Source organism: Amphiura filiformis, chromosome 3, assembly GCF_039555335.1.
Source record: "Amphiura filiformis chromosome 3, Afil_fr2py, whole genome shotgun sequence".
In the NCBI taxonomy this organism is placed as follows: Eukaryota; Metazoa; Echinodermata; class Ophiuroidea; order Amphilepidida; family Amphiuridae; genus Amphiura; species Amphiura filiformis.
This window is the reverse complement of record NC_092630.1, coordinates 54,986,103-55,003,203: the sequence shown is the minus strand read 5'-3', so window position 1 is coordinate 55,003,203 and position 17,101 is coordinate 54,986,103. Positions and strand designations below refer to the sequence as shown.

At 36.0% G+C, this 17,101-nt stretch overlaps 1 protein-coding gene across 1 annotated transcript in view; it reads left to right on the top strand.

Moving 5' to 3' along the window:
- LOC140148765 (protein FAM53A-like) overlaps positions 1-17,101 on the top strand; it is a 181,785-nt gene that overhangs the window by 145,639 nt on the left and 19,045 nt on the right. Inside the window, 1 exon segment of the mRNA XM_072170820.1 lies at positions 16,159-16,227. Coding sequence (XP_072026921.1) covers positions 16,159-16,227 — 69 coding nt within the window.

Sequence of the window (17,101 nt, the reverse complement as noted above, 5' to 3'; positions counted from 1 at the left end):
TGTTTCGTGAGTCCTAAATCCATCAGTATTCTTCCATAGGATTTACATGTTAGAGTCATGATGGGTTTGAATTTGTGATGGGTCAAAAGATTTGAGATGCATCATAAGTGTTTTAGTGAAATGCACCCCTGGGATCCATTTCACTAAACTTTACGAATAATTTGTTTCACTAAACTACGATTGGTACCATTCATAAGTAATAGGAATTAACTACAGGGAGCCTTTGTAAAGTTATGTCTAGTAAAAGGGTGTTCGTAACTTAGGAACGGGAGTTAAAAGTTTAGTGAAATACATCCCTGGGGTCCATTTCACTTAACTTAACAAACCTTTGTAAGTGTCAAAATCAACCGTAACTTATGACGCATCGTAAAATCCATTTCATTCAAATGACTTACAATCGGTACCCTACTGCAATAGGAAGTTACTATAGGGACCCTTCGTAAAGTTGCATTTTAGTAAAAGGGTATTTTTTACTTGCGAACAGTTACAAAATGAAATTGGGGTTGGACCCACGTTGTATGCTGTTGTGCATTCAGGGTAATATTATCTCATATCCCTTTCCAATGGGATCAATGGTTTTATTCCATCATAGATCCTTGAATCCTAGGATCTAGGATTCCTATTGGCAATTGGACTCAGTTCTACAAATATTACAAAGGGTTAAAATTTTTGTGAAATAGACCCCATCTCTGAAAAAATCCAGAAAGGCTTTGTGATTGGACCAGTTTCTTATCATAAATGCGCACTGTACACATTGATTTTGATTGAATTGCGCAGTAAAGATGTGCACATTGATGATAAACAATCCTGAAGAAAGGGTCCCAATTTCAAAGGATATGGGATTTCAAGCAGCAAGGGAAACAATGTTTCTGTCTTCAAGGCACTAACAAATGGCATGGATTTTATACAGTAGACTCATGAGGATAATTTAATGCTAACCAAAATAAAAATCCCTTTAAAAGGGAATGGGTTGCCCAGTGGGAGCTTTGATGTGATGTGCTGAAATGTAACTGTTTGGATTTAAACTAAAAAAATTGGGAAATTGACAATACTAAGTTGTGATACCATAGGAAAGGAGTTGATTGGAAAACAAAACAAAACTTGTTGATATTACTTGATGGTATTCCTTTAATACTGCACACAAGGTACTTAACAACATAGCATAAAATGAATAATGATTTTGTTGTGCCATGCCCTGTTGAGAACTGCTCATGCAAACATATCGAGTCTGATGTTATTACGGATATGGGATCCATTATGAATTGGAAACAACACAAGTTGACAATACACTTCACAAACATGCCATAGTATTGTCATACAGAGATGTTTTGTCTTCATTTTGACCAAACTCAGGTTTTTCTTTCCCATATGCCAAGTGTACATGTTTCAACCATATTTGAAGGGATGAAGCAAAATTAGTGGAATTACTTTGATGCATGAAGTAATTTGAGATATTGCTTTGAAAAGAATGTTTGCTTAGTACAGCATGTGAAATGAACAAAAAGTGAAAATTAATTTGCTTAATTTATTTTGCTTCACAAGTGAATTATGCTGAAAAAATTCAACTACTTTCATAACAATTTCTGCTTTTAAATATTTCATTGTCATGCTAGATTTATTTTGCGTTCTCTTCCCCTGTGGAAAAGAAGAGTTATTTTCTGAAGTTAAATATTTCATATGAAAATACAATGTGTCTGTTCCTAGAAATGCACCAAGGGAAAATACTCAGTAAAAGGAAAATACTTGGTAAAAGGTCATATAATCCTTGAGGAAAGTTACTTCTTCACCATTTTGAACCACATGCATTTATCACTTTCATTGAGAACATTATTTATCACAACACAGTGCCGTACGTGAAGGAGAGAATATGTTTCTGAGAAAAGCATGTTTGAAGGATATGTTACTTCGATACTCCTCCACTGTTATCTCTCATAGCCCGATTCCATTTGAAATTGAAGTTTAAGATTCTGTTAAGGGGGTACTACACCCCTCAATAAATTTGTGTCTATTTTTGCATTTTTCTCAAAAACTAATAACACACTGGTAACAAAAGTTATGTATATTATAGGGGCAAGGAATCCAGTTACTACAATGGAATTTCAGTGACCCAAGACAATGATTAGATTATTTATGATAAGAAATGAGGTACCGCTAGGATGTACCTCATTTCCTATCATATATACTGAACCGCATGTCTTGAGTCACTGAAATTTCAGTGTAATAATTGGATTCCTTGCCCCAATAATATACATAACTTTTGTTACCAGTGTGTTATTATTTTTGAGAAAAATGCAAAATAGTCACAAATTTACCACAGGGTGTAGTACCCCTAAAACTGTCCCTTAATTGATAGTTTAAAAGGAATAACTATTATAGGATATAGCTAGCTTTAAACTTTTATGTGACTATGTGAAACGGAAAATTTGGAGAAATCACTCTACGCCATTATGTGTTGCCACCGACGACATGTAGGATCTTCATCTGATGGATGCTGTACATTTCATTTGACAACACAACAGAGAATCTAAGAAAAAAGAAGTGACTTCCTCCCGACCACAACGTGTCGCCTTAAAGTAGAAGTAGGAACTAAGTACGACGGATCATATTGCCACTCCAAGCAAGTATTAACACGACCATGACGGCCATTTCTATTGCGCTGGTATTGTTTATCATGCATTGTCAAATATTAACATCCTCTGTATGATCAATGATGAGATGAAAGAAATAGAGCATTGAGCATGTGATAAGTGTAGGAAATTTCAATGATAATTATCAAACACTTTCTTTCTAAATTGACTACTTTCAAATTTAATACCATACTTTTCCTTGTTTCTTCTTCACTCTATGCATAATTTCCCAAAACAAAAGTGGTGTGTAATTGTCACTTCTGAGCGAGAGATATGACAGTGACTTAGGATTGGAAGTAGGTGAGGGATCATATGAATTAGGCTAATGTGCAGTGAGATGGTTATTGTTCACATTATCTGCGGTCACGTAATGAAAAGTATGGTATGGATGACAACAACTTACCGGAATTAAAGTAGAATCCATTATTATAGTTTGATGATCCAAAATTGAAGGTAGAGGTCTGTCATGTTGGGGGATATTTGAGTTGGGTGTTTTCCAGTATTAAATGATGCAACGGGTGCTGTGTGTGTTCCGTGAGATGTGCTCTTTTTAACAGAAACAAGAATGTTTTCTTTTGTATACCATATGAACAGTACTAGGCCCAGTCTCCTCCAAGTATTAGAACCCTCTCTGGGCTTTCGGAGGTAAGACTTCTCACATACATGTAGGGGAAGCTTCCCCTCTTGGTTACGCCACTGATTAGATTGAATGAATATGGTAGTTTATTTTATGTCAGCCAAGATCAATATCAAGTTCAGAAACAGCTTTCCACGTCCAAGTGATATATGTCAAGAAAAATATATCGTGATTGAATGCGGTGTCATAAAGTTTATTTCAACAACTTCAGAGGTGTTCATAAATTGTTAACTACAAGCAGTGATTTGTGAAACATAACTTTGTGTGTGGGAACATAAAAACTTGAAATACAACATCAGGTGTCGAAGTTAATGGGCGATTATCAAAATACAGCAATTCTGGTCACCTACCCAAGCACTCCCCTTGCCAAGAATAGGCCGTTGCAAATCATAACAATTGGTAGGACTGAACGTGGTGTAAACAAGATTTTTAAGACCAGCAAGACAGACAGCACAACAAATCCATTTCTTCCCTATACTATACATAATCACAGATAAACCATGCAAATCAAACTTCTTCACTTTAGGGCTATGTCCATGTGATGCCATCCGGAATACCATTGTATTTGTGTTAAATATGCAATGGAGAAGAGGGGGATAATAATACTAGAATAGTAGGGGTTACCCACAGTCAGATTTCTCCTTTTCAGAATTCTGGCAGAATGGGTCACTATCTGACACAATTACATGGCTTCGAAGGAAAGAATGGAAAGACATTATCAGTGGATTTCTGTTGCAAAGTTAAATTGTACATGGACATGGGAACTTTTGAAGGGGATCGGTAATCATTTTGAATAATCAACATTGCAAATCTACCCTTTCAAGTGTCAATGAGATATATGAATTGAGGCTATAGGGCTTTCAATATACATGAAAAGGACTATAAACTTCATTTTTGTAATGCAAAGAAAATCATTGTATTACATCCTAAAAGACGTTAAGGGATCTAACATGAGCGTTTATTGCGTTTCGACAGTATATTTTGTGGGACATGAGAGCACCTCAGACCTATCGAATTGCATTCTGAATACGAAGCATGTCTTTCTGATATCAAATAATTTACATTTTTTGAAAATTACAATATAATACAAATTTTATGACAAATTATAAAAATTTGATATTTTTCAATTTTTGATATATAACAGTCCTCGAAGTAAATTATATAAATCTAATGATATATTCTTAAAGTGTATGTAGCAGGGAGGAAAAGCCGACGGTCAATTGAAAATTTTGACCTTTCATATTGAAGATATGGATTTTTTCCCAAAAAGACCTAATTTATTTTGGTGTTTTGGGAAAAAGAATCCATATCTTCAATAACTGAAAAGGTCAAAATTTTCAATTGATCGTCGCCTTTTCATCCCACCTACATACACTTTAAGTATAAATCATCAGATTTATAAAGTTTACTTCAAGTACTGTTAAATATAAAAAATATCAATTTTAATGATTTGCCATAAAATGTGTATTAAATTGCGAATTTCAAAAAATCAAAATTATTTGATATCAGAATGACATTCTTCGTATTTAGAATGCAATTCGATAAGTCTGATGTGCTCTAATGTCCCAAAATAAATACTGTCCAAACGTTCATACCCCAGCCCTTAATACATATACCTTCAAATATGGACACTTCCTATTGGCGCAAGGACTTATTATTGGCCTAGCCAAATGCCCACTCAGCCCTGCTCAGTCTAAATATAATGACATCATTAATGTTATGCTGGATAATGTATTGACTTCATCTGTCTTTTAGGTATACTGATAGACCTTTAAAAAGCAGTAATGCAGGAAGGGCAGAAGACTATCTATATAATAATATGTATCGTCTATCTGTCTATCTGTCTATCCGTCTATCTGTCTATCTGTGTGTCTGTCCGCCTATTTTCTCGGAGACTGGGGTGCGTACGTTCCTCAAACTTGGTGGGTGGGTGCATCTTGACCCCATACAGAACAAGTTTGTATTGGTTAGTGGGTCAAGGTCACCCGAGGTCATCCAGGGGTCAAATTAGTAAAAACTGTTTTTCTCTGTGACTGGGGGTCGCACGCGCCTCAAACTTGACGGGTGGGTGGGTGCGTCTTGACCCAGGACAGAACAAGTTTGTATTGGTTAGTGGGTCAAGGTCACCAGAGGTCATCTAGGGGTCAAATTAGTAAAAACTGTCATATGGGCATGCAACTTGGTGGGTAGGTGCATCTTGACATAAGACGGAACAAGTTTGTATTGGTTAGTGGGTCAAGGTCAACCAGGGGTCATCTGAGGTCAAATTAGTAAAAACTGTTTTCCGCCTATTTTCTCGGAGACTAGGGGGCCGCACGTTCCTCAAACTTGGTGGGTGAGTGCATCTGGACCTCAGACAGAACAAGTTTGTTTCGGTAAGTGGGCCAAGATCACCCGAGGTCATCCAGGGGTCATCTGAGGTCAAATTAGTAAAAATTGTCGTATGGGCATGAAACTTGGTGGGTACATTCAACTTTTAGAGTCAAATTTTTGGACGGTCATTTTGGGGTCATCCAGGGGTCATCTGAGGTCAAAATAATAAAAAATGTCGTTTGGGCATGAAACTTGGTGGGTACAGTCAATTTTTAGAGTCAAATTTTTTGACGGTCATTTTGGGGTCATCAAGGTCAAATTACTAAAACTGTCGTATGGGCATGAAACGTGGTGGATACAGTCAACATTTAGAGCCCAATTTTGGAAGGTTTCGAGGTCACAAGGGGTCATCTGAGGTCAAATGAGTAAAAACTGTCCTATGGGCATAAAACTTGGTGGGTACAGTCACCATCAGCCAGGTAATCGCGACAGCCGAGAACCGCCAAATACGGGTAACCGCCTAGTACTGCATTAATGATGAGAATCAAATTTGGACCTTATGTTGAAGAAGCCATTTACATCTATACCGGTAGCTTAGGCATCCATAAATAATTATTGCTGGTTTCTCATCTGATCAGTATGAATTTTTGTGCAGTAATAAAACAATATAATTATCCTTTTTGCTCATGATTTTGGTGTTTGATAATCAAGAAACAGAGCACATACAATTTATTCATTATGATGTGCTGCTTTATAATTATTCATGAAAAATGTGTGAAAAAATACAGGAGAAAAACCATTAAAAATACACATGGGATCCAACCTAAAAACTCTACATAGTGTTAATGGAAAAACTTGAACTTTAGCACTGTACACGGTGTGATACTGAACAATCCCCTTGTGAAAGCTGGCAATGAATAACATTGACACTCGCTATAGTCGGCTTTTTATTTGACAGAAAGTGACACGTCAGAGAGAAACGAAGGAAGTAACTGGAATATCTGCTCTTCATGCACACATGGCCATGGTGACATTTACGCCTTGCTTAACCGCTTATGGCTAGGGTTTTCCTGAAATATAAACTTCAATAAAATTCAACAACTTTTTACCCAATTGTTGCAAGATGTTCATGACAATCAACTAAACCATTGCCAGGCTTTGATGCAATTATTTCATTAGTGGAGTTCATAAGAACGTTAAAATATTTGTCACAATTTTGACCACTTGAGTTTTACGTCTTGACAACAGGAGAGGGTTAAAGTGTTTTCACATAACATTCATGCCAACATACTTGTAGATAGACAAGCAAAAGATAATAGAATATTGTTTGTAGAGAATATAAGCTATAGTATTAGTTTGTTTTACTATGGACCTAGACATTAAATGAAATTAATGGTTCTGTGCACACAGTATCCGAATGGCAGAACATGTTAAGGTAGCGGTGTACTATCAGATAAGCATGTAGTAAAAGTGCCGTAACTTTGTAATTATTCACGCAAGACCGTATAAAAGTGTACATTTTTATAAAGGCAAGACATCAATGAATCTCAATATAAGTACAGTTTTGGTGTAAAAACAACAATTATGAAGAAAATCACAAAAAGTGAGTTTTTGGCAATATTTGTTAGGTACATCATAACAAAAAACACTCTTTCCAAAATATTTTATTTTGTTTTTAGCTCAATCTTGAGGCTCCATTCCAAAAACGTTTATTTTTATTTTTTTGATATTGACCTTATTTTGTGAGATATTAACCATATAAGGCATCAAAAAGAAATTTTTAAAATTCAAAAACGCCAATTTGCATAAAATAATGCCCAAAATCGGAAATAGACAAAAAAAAAAAAAAAATGAGAAAACCGTTTCTTAAGGGATCTAGAATGAGCGTTTATTGCGTTTCGACAGTATTTTTTGTGGAACATGAGAGCACCTTAGACCTATCGAATTGCATTCTGAATACGAAGCATGTCTTTCTGATATCAAATAATTTTCATTTTTGAAAATCACAATATAATACAAATTTTATGACAAATTATAAAAATTTGATATTTTTCAAATTTTTGATATATAACAGTCCTCGGAGTAAATTATATAAATCTAATGATATATTCTTAAAGTGTATGTAGCTGGGAGGAAAAGCCGATGGTCAATTGAAAATTTTGACCTTTCATATTGAAGATATGGATTTTTTCCCAAAAGACCTTTTTGTGTGTGTGTTTTTGGAAAAAATCCATATATTCAATACTGAAAGGTCAAAATTTTCAATTGATCGTCGGCTTTTCATCCCACCTACATACACTTTAAGTATAAATCATCAGATTTATAAAGTTTACCGAGTACTGTTAAATATCAAAATATCAATTTTTAATGATTTGCCATAAAATGTGTATTAAATTGCGAATTTCAAAAATCAAAATTATTTGATATCAGAAGGACATTCTTCGTATTCAGAATGCAATTCGATATGTCTGATGTGCTCCAATGTCCCAAAATAAATACTGTCCAAACGTTCATACCCCACGCCTTAAGTCGATCATGCTTTTTATGATGAGCATAATTGCTTACCTATAGATGCTGTATTTATTGAGTTATCGTGTACCTAAATCGTCATTTTACCGAGAAAATGAGCATTGAAATAAAGGCCGTTGAAGTTTAAAGTGGTCACATTTTGCACTTTGATCGAAGCTTACAAGAGAATGCGACAGTTCTCGTTTTTCTACCTTACAATACGTGAACATCGGGTAAATCCACAGCCCCTTGAGAAGTTTGGGCGAAATCTATTCATATCTTGATGTTTAAATCGGCGGAAAGAACTTGAAAAAATTCACATTTTATCCGCTAAAACGGAGCCATTTGACCGCTTGGTTTTTGTGAAATCAGTGCTTCCGTGGTGTTTCCATAAGATGCGCCGCGCATGCAGATAAGCGTCGCGTATGCGTAGCGTATTTGTGCATTAACAAATTGCGCGATACGAACGCGATGCGTTGTTGCTAGCGTGTACCCTGCTGGTACAACAAAGATTTTCTTTCCTTTTAAATTTCAAACACGAGTGGAATAGTGAAATAAAATCCTTAAAATATTGCAGTTGGAGTTTACAAATCTGGATTTTCATTCCTTGTATTTATAAAAAACATAACAAAGTACAAACATATCAAAAAAACTAAATTTCGCGAAAGAAACAATGTCTAGAGTACACAGCTGCCTTAAATTCAAGATCAGTTTTGCTTGATAAATTGAGCTTTTTAAAACCAGATTATCCAAATTTGCCAGTGCATCTAACATGAAAGTTGCATCTAATAATGGATTATGCCAGTGTTAACTGTGTGATGTAATGAAGACAGGAGAAGGAACACTAAATCCATTAAAAGAGTATTTTGTGATTCCAGCATCCTCCTTTTATGGTATGCTCGAATCAGGGTTAGCGCTGGGTCAAAATTTACGGGTCCATTGGACCCCTTCAACCCCCAATTTCAAACATTTCGGGGTCCGGGGTAATTTTTTCGGGGTCCCAAAGTTTGTTCGGAATTTTTTGGGTAATGTGATATATGAACACATTAAGAGTACCCTACTGAAGACGAACAATAAAGAATTGAAGAAACAAGGAGATATTTTGTGACTGATCATGTTTTGAAGAATTTTGCGACAATAATTACAACATGGCCACCCATGCATGGAAAATTGTAACATTTGTTAAGCTTATTACTGGGTAATTTTGTCATTTGGAAGGACTGAATTTACTAGATGATGTGAAACAGTCAAACTTTACTATCTGCGCCGGTAGAGGCAACGTTATGCAATTGCAGTGTTGCAGGCCGAATGTGGTTCAAAATTCGGCACCCTAACTTCTTAAGCTGATTATTCATGTGTCTTTTCTAACACAAATTTTCCTTCAGTAATCAAGAGAAGTTCTACATTTTTGAGTAGAGGAAACTCACAAATTTACTAGCTGAAGCATTAAAATAATGTGAGGAATCTATGAAATCCTGAAAATCTTGTATAATTTTGGAAGATTGTCACGCAGGGCAGGATACACGATATTTTCGTCTCACCACTGAACTATACACCCATATAAACATTGCTACTTCTATGACATCATAGTTGTCTGGCATTAATTTTGGAGTATGAGATCCATGAACTCACATAATTTGCATAATATAATTTGCATATAACAGAGAATACTGTATTTAGTTTGATGTTCATACATACACGCTATGTAACGGCGCGCGCGATTGGTCGAGAGCCGGGCATAAACAGCGTTTATGCCCGGTATCCCGGATGTGCGATCGCCGGTAGGAAAAATGAAGGAAAATCATGACTTTTAATAATGTTACTTGTAATTTTTGTTATTATTTTGATGAAATAAGAAGTACAAAATGTTCTTGTATGTATGAACGGGGTTCATTCATATATTTTCATGACTAAGAAGAGTTGTTTATGCCCTCGGGCAAGCGGCCCCTCGGGCATAAACAACCGTTTAGTCATGAAAATATATGAATGAACCCCTAAATCAATTGGCGAATTTCAGGGATCTTTCTTGCATTCTGAAGACTGACATTGAAATTTATTGCGTCCGGTTGGACGCAGAAGGTTTGATAATTTCAAAATTAATGCGTCTGGCGCTCAAAAAAAGCGTCATTGACGCGATCTGGCGCGAACCCTGGCTCGAATAGATATCCATGAAAAAAGTTTATTCCCAAAATGTCAGATTTTTGCATTTGTGAGTTATGCCTAGATGCATGATTATGTATATTTGACAATATTTTCGTTAAGCAAATGAATATGCAAGAATTTTTTGCACATAAACATTAAGTAGCCAAAGGTTTCCAATGGCATAGAAATCTCTACTTTTTTTTTTATAGAAAAGTGGGAGATAAGGCTATGGCTCATGAAATACCCTTTTAATATGGTGAAAGTGTTAATGTCAATCTCCTGTCATTGGTTATCTGCATCTGACAGAGAATCAAGACACATAGCTTCATACCGGTAATAAGGAAAATCGTTATGCCTTGGCACTTGTTTCTCAGCTATAGTAATATCAAAGGTGCCCCTAGCCCCTAAAAGATAATTTTATGTGTTTTTATGAACAGAGAAACGACGTATCACTGCATATAATTAAAAATTTAATAATTGTTAATGTTTGTTGTTTAAAAAATGTTTTTGTGAGCTAGGAGAAAAAAAGTAAACTTAAACTGCCAGAATACAAATGCACATGTGGCAGCTATATGTATCTGGCAGCTATGAGGTAAGCTTTTTGCTTTCAACCTTTTTGATACTATCGTTTTCTTTCTTGCTTTAACTTTCTTTATCATTTACTGTACTATGATGCTGTACTGTGATACTAATTAAGAACCAGTCTAATATATATATTCAGGTTTACACTGAGGGCATGACACATTACAAATTAAATTGCCACTGTATCATCGCAAATTATTAAAGGAGAAACTTAAATTTAAGCGATGCTGCTTAGGTTCCAGAAAGTCCCTGTTCTCATGCTTTGATACAGAGCCCCATTGATCTATATGCTTTTAGTCAGTTGATTGCCCATCGCTCACGCATGCCCATGGCTTATGTCATCCTAGCTTAAGATGTCGCTAAGAAAATCCATTATGTAAAAGCTTTATAATTACATAATACTATTTTACATTAGATAGTGTTACATTGCAATTTTTTGAAGCTACTCGATTAATTGCCAAAAAAGCTGGTGTCATATCGGAAATGTCATGGCCCTGATAAAACATGATCGAATGTTGAGTTGAATAGACCAATGTTTAGTAGTGTGCAAGGAATTTGTTTGCAGGTTATTTCACGGAGCCTGCATTGCGAATGTAAAATTGCTATTTTGTTGATCTGTCAAGTGCTTATAAAACACCCAAGTAAAAGGTTTTGACAAAGCATCAATGAGTCCTCGCCACGGAGTCTCCTTATGGCTATTCGTACAGTCCCTTGTGTATTTGCGTGGAAAATTTTGGTAGAATCTCGGCAAATCATATTTTTTCCGCTTAGTACATCATAAAATTATTTTTAAAAACAATGGTTTATATTTTTGGGGGCCATCTTGATAGATTTGTGGCCATCTTGAAATCTTGAAAGGATAAAAAAATTTTATTTTCTGCAATCTTGTTGAATGATACCCTAACTTAACATTTTTACCCATGTATGATTTCAAGATGGCTGCCTGCCACTCTACCAAGGTGACTGCCAAAAAATGTAAACCATTAAAAAAAAATAATTTTACGATGTACTAAGTGGAAAAAGGACGTTTTGTAAGATTCTGCCAACATTTTCCACTGAACTACAAATCATGACGCATGAGTATGCACTACATGAGTATATCGGAAATTCAAGGGTGAAGGGAATTGGATATCACTTCCAAAACTGCAGATTATGGAGGTGCTGTATGCATAATTGGTTTGAACCTCAGGTCTCATATGATTAAAGAAGACTGCAGACTGAAACCTTCACATATGATTTGAACCAAGGACCCCTGAAAGTTAGTATGTACACAATAACAAGAGATGAAGATCAATTTGATGTTGTTACAATCCAAGTTCTAGGAACTTCAGCCTGGAATGGTCATGATGTCGTGATCATGACGGGGATGATGATAATCCTCATGTATGATAATAGAAAGTAAATCGTGTAAACATCTGGTTATCCTAGCATACATGTATGCAACATGAAATCAATGGATGAAGTAGCAAGATAGAACATTCTTTGTGACCCTTGCGACCTACTTTTAAAAATGTCTATGTGGAATTGAGGTAAAAAATCTGAATAATAGTACACCTGAGGTCCTGTAAAATGTGCAATGGGAGAGGTGTGAACCACATCATCACATAATTTACTCACCGTACATGGAATGAATGAAGTAAAGGCTTACATGATAAAATAAAAGCCTGTGTTTTTACCCAGGATAGGTGTGGATGCCATTAGCAATTTCCAGCTGGGTCTGGTATAATGAAAGTAGGGCAGAATGTTAAGATAAATGTGTTCTCATCATGCATGTTGGTTCCATCTGCACATGATGCATTGGGATGAATTTTGAAATTTGACAAGAATTAATGATGTGAGGAAGGTAGTAGCTCCTAAACACCATTGAAATGACACACTATTTTACAATAATCAATGCCTAGTATTGCATTCTCCCAAAGTGAGGCAGTGACTGTAATTTAGATTAGGGGGAGGGGGAACGAACATTCTTCATATACCTTCCATCTTCCCAATCAGCTCCTTCCTCCAGAAGTTGCAGTATGATTCCTCCCTCCCACAGGGACATACACACCCCCACACCCACACACACCCCTGCCCCCCAGAATGTTTCCACACTGCCACTACAGTACAAGGAAACAAAATCTTTTGTGTGCACCCAAGGGTTGCAGTCTCAAACTGCAGTATGGCTTTATAATGGGCAATAGCACATATTTTCTTCACACAAAAAATACAAACATTGCATTTTAGGATCCACCCATCAAATATGAAAAGTACTATCCTAATATCATCAGGGTGATTTGGTCGGAGATGCCTTATGTGCTCCCCCACTACCCACTGAAGGGAGGCACCCCAGGCTGTAGTATTTTGTAGTACACAGTGATGTAAAGGGTTAGAACAACAAATGACTGTTTACTTGATTGTGTCGTTGTCAGCTCATATTAGCAACTGAGTATTATAGAAGTTTGAAAATTCCCATGCAATAATGTAAGACTTAAAAACTCTTTACTTAATTGAAATACAATGCAGGAAGTTAACCTTATCATGCTTACCTGTGCATTCACTGCGATCAGCTCTAAATAGGCAGCGATTATGCTTTTGTCTTAGTTCATTGATGTGTCAAATCTTACCTTGCTTACACATAACACATGAACAAGCAAACAGTATTACATCTTGCCTTTGGGTTGTGCTCAACTGAGCCTTTTTATGCTGTTATTAATTCATTATGATGAAAAGCCTACCTATCTTTAACAGATCAAATTTACTTTGTATAGTGCAACTACATTTCCATATTTTTACTCTACTGATGGATTTTTAATGGAAATATTTCATTTTCCTGGAGCATGCAGAAATGCTTCTAGCTCAGTAATAATGTTGCGAAAGTAATCTCGGGAGGAATCGTGTAGTTCAGGAATTGACACACCAATCATGTGCAACGCACACTACCTGAAAATTTAATGAGGGAAAACATTAATGATAAAAGATGTATCTGCAACGAGGGAGGGCAAGGAATGTAGATGGAGGGAGTATTATCATGGAAGGTGGGTTCAACACCAGCCTGATGGGAATGCCAACATGTACATGGATATGTTGGGCAGGTTGTTATGTGTTGAATATTGCATGGGACATGACAACATTGGTTTCATTATCTCTTGGCCATTTATCTGACCTACATTGCTGCACAACATTGCACATGCATTTTTCACAGTTTACCACCCATTCATCAAATGGCTATCGCAGTATCATGTGCAAGAAGTTGCGACATTAATTTTTTTATATACTAGTGCGAAAGAAGCATTATGTTGCTGTAACTCTCATATTTCCAGTGCATATTTTTGTGCAATCACTGAAATGGTGCAGTTTTCCCTATTTAGAAACTTTCTTGGAAGTTAAATCATTTCATTGTTTTAATGGTTTATTATACCCAGAAAAAGAATATTTATAGTGGAAATCAATGAACTGTAACAAAATTTATTGTCCCTTATAACAAGTAAATTGTGTTTGACAACCATATTGCATCCAAATGCACATGCAATTGAGATTGAAGATTAGTATGATCAGATTCATTCATGCAAGTTTTGTATTTTTTGGTCAAAAAAATTTCCAAATTATGGGAGGAGGTCCACTTTTCACAAAATCACCCCCTTCCGGAAAAGGATCCCCTTTTTCAAAATCCACACCCACTGAAAGACGATCAGTGCTATGGCTCTTTTCTGGTTTGACTAAAATGTTGTAAGTGTTTCAGTACTTTAACTGACATTTATAGTGTTTAGAACTGGGATTCATATAGTTCCACGCAGGAAACCAACATGGTAACCATTACTGTTTTTCCAAACCTTTCCACCATTGCTATGTTATTGCCTTGGATCAGTTATTGTAGTTGTGTAATGGAAACCTTTTGTTGTTGTTTTATCGGCATATTAGTTGAGTTGATGACCCATCACCTACATACATATATACACACACAGTAAGCCATTTCAATCTGAAATCTGCAAAAAAATAACAAATGAAAATGCAGTGAATAACATGTTTATATCAGTAGTTGAATTGCATTAATTAAATAATAAGTTGCTTTACCTCTACAAAACTCTACACACAGAGTGCCTCCCCTTCAACAGGATGGGGCACATCCAACCAATTCTTTTTTAAACTAGCCTGAAGTGGGTCAGGTTTGCCTGGTTTATCAGAAAAGGAACATCACTCAGTCTAAGCCAGAACAATTGTCATTAATTGCTATATAATGAGAGTAACAGCTTATAGTGACGCTCACTGTTGAAAACAATTACACTTGAGTAAGATGAAAAGAGTAATAAATGCTAATGCTAAATGCAAATGATTTTTTGTCACAAACAAACTGTCAAAATGATAAGTTGTTGCCTATGCACTGGAAAAGATTACCTTATTTACGATTTTTCCTTTTACGAAATAAAGTATTGCCATTATTTTTTAAATATATTTACATTTTTTAGTTCATAAATACTTGAACCGAAACAAGACAAAATGTTATTAGCTGAACTTGGTTTAGAAATGCAATTCCTAAGTTCAGTCACCCAATGCAGGTATTTGCAGCAATATGTTAACAAAATACTCATGCCATAGGAGGCTCTGTTCACTGACTTGGTAATGCAGAAGTAACAAACAGCATGACCCATTGGCTTCTTGGAATCGACTATGGTACCCAGAAGACACAAGTATATGTATATATCAGTGGATTGTGAACTTAGTTTATGAGAATTAAGTAGTTCTGAAGTTCAGGATCATTAGTCAGGAAGTGACCAGAATAAGTGAGCAGATTAGACCAAGTTTCATTAAAAATTGGTTTCTAACTGTTTCTACTTCACTATTAAGGATCAGTCAGCTTTAACTAATGAAATATAAAGAAAACTAATTGTTGAGTTAATGACTTTTCGTACATTTGTAGCGATTATAAAGTACAATAATATCTGTTGGAAAGAGATAAAATTATGATGTGATTTGTTCCCATCAGGCTCAATGGGTTATTCCAGTTGCAATCCATACACCTCATTTGGAAGACAAGACTATAATCTTCCAAACAGGGGATGATGATTTCAAATGAAATCACCCATTCAGGTAACCCCATTTGAATTTCACACTCCCTCTGTAGAAGATTAAGGTCATGTCTTCTGTAGGGGTGTATGGATTCCAACTGGAATGGTGTAAATTTGTGAAATTGAGATACAGGCAAAAATTGAGGTGAAAAATGACAACAATAAAATACTTTAGAAAATTTGGCATAAAAACGTTACAACTATGTATGGTAAGGACATGAAGATTTTAATCATTATTACTATTTAACATTGTTGTTGTTATTATTATAACCATCAATATTTTCTTCATTTTCATATTTTCCAGGCAAGACTACCATTTGACGATTGGTGCAGGCGGTCAAAGAAGAATGCAGAAAACAAAAGAGATTCTAAGGTAATTCACCACACTAAGAACAGTACACAACCAGGGCCCAGTATACGCTAGCGAAGTTACGCAATAATCGGATAAACTACCATAGCAATAGGTGAAAACAATTTTTGAATATACCGCGCTGCACTGATACGTTCACGCGGTACCTCTTCATTGAACCATATCATGCTGATTACTTGCACCTGTAAGATTAGTAACTAGTATTGTATTCAATCTATGATTGCAGACATACACAGGTGATGAGTGTAACCTGCTTGTAGTGCAGCACGATATGTTCAAAATTGTTTTCACCTATTGCTATGGTAATTACGTAACTTCGCCAGCGTATTACCTTTATGGATTAAGTATATACAAAGTTAGCCTATTCTCAAGACAGGGATTATACAGCTTACAGAATAAAGCTGTCTAATCCCTCAATGAAGTCTTGACAATAGGCTAGTTTTGTGTGTGCTTACATGAAGGATAGACCCAGGCCCATCCTGTGTAGTTCTAGTGTAAGAGTCATGGTCACTACCCTATCCTCAAGCAAATTGAGGCGGTCATTTGTAGCATGACTCTCTGTCGATGCTACCCGGGGGGTGCTACACCCCTCCACTTGAGTCATGGTATGAGTGAACTAAACCAGACCTACTCCTGTATATACTATTGTTACCTTGGCGAGTCAGTAACATCAATGCATTGAAGCAGCTTTTTCGCACACGTTTTTATACGACATCTTTAAATGTGTGTACGTACGATTCGAGGGGACGCTTGCAATTTAGAGCTGCACTGACGTAACCGACTTCTCAAGATGAAAAGTAGTATTTATAGCATGTATAGTTGGGATTTATATCAATGTATTCATTCCTTGTGCAGGCATGCGAATTTTCCTGCTTAA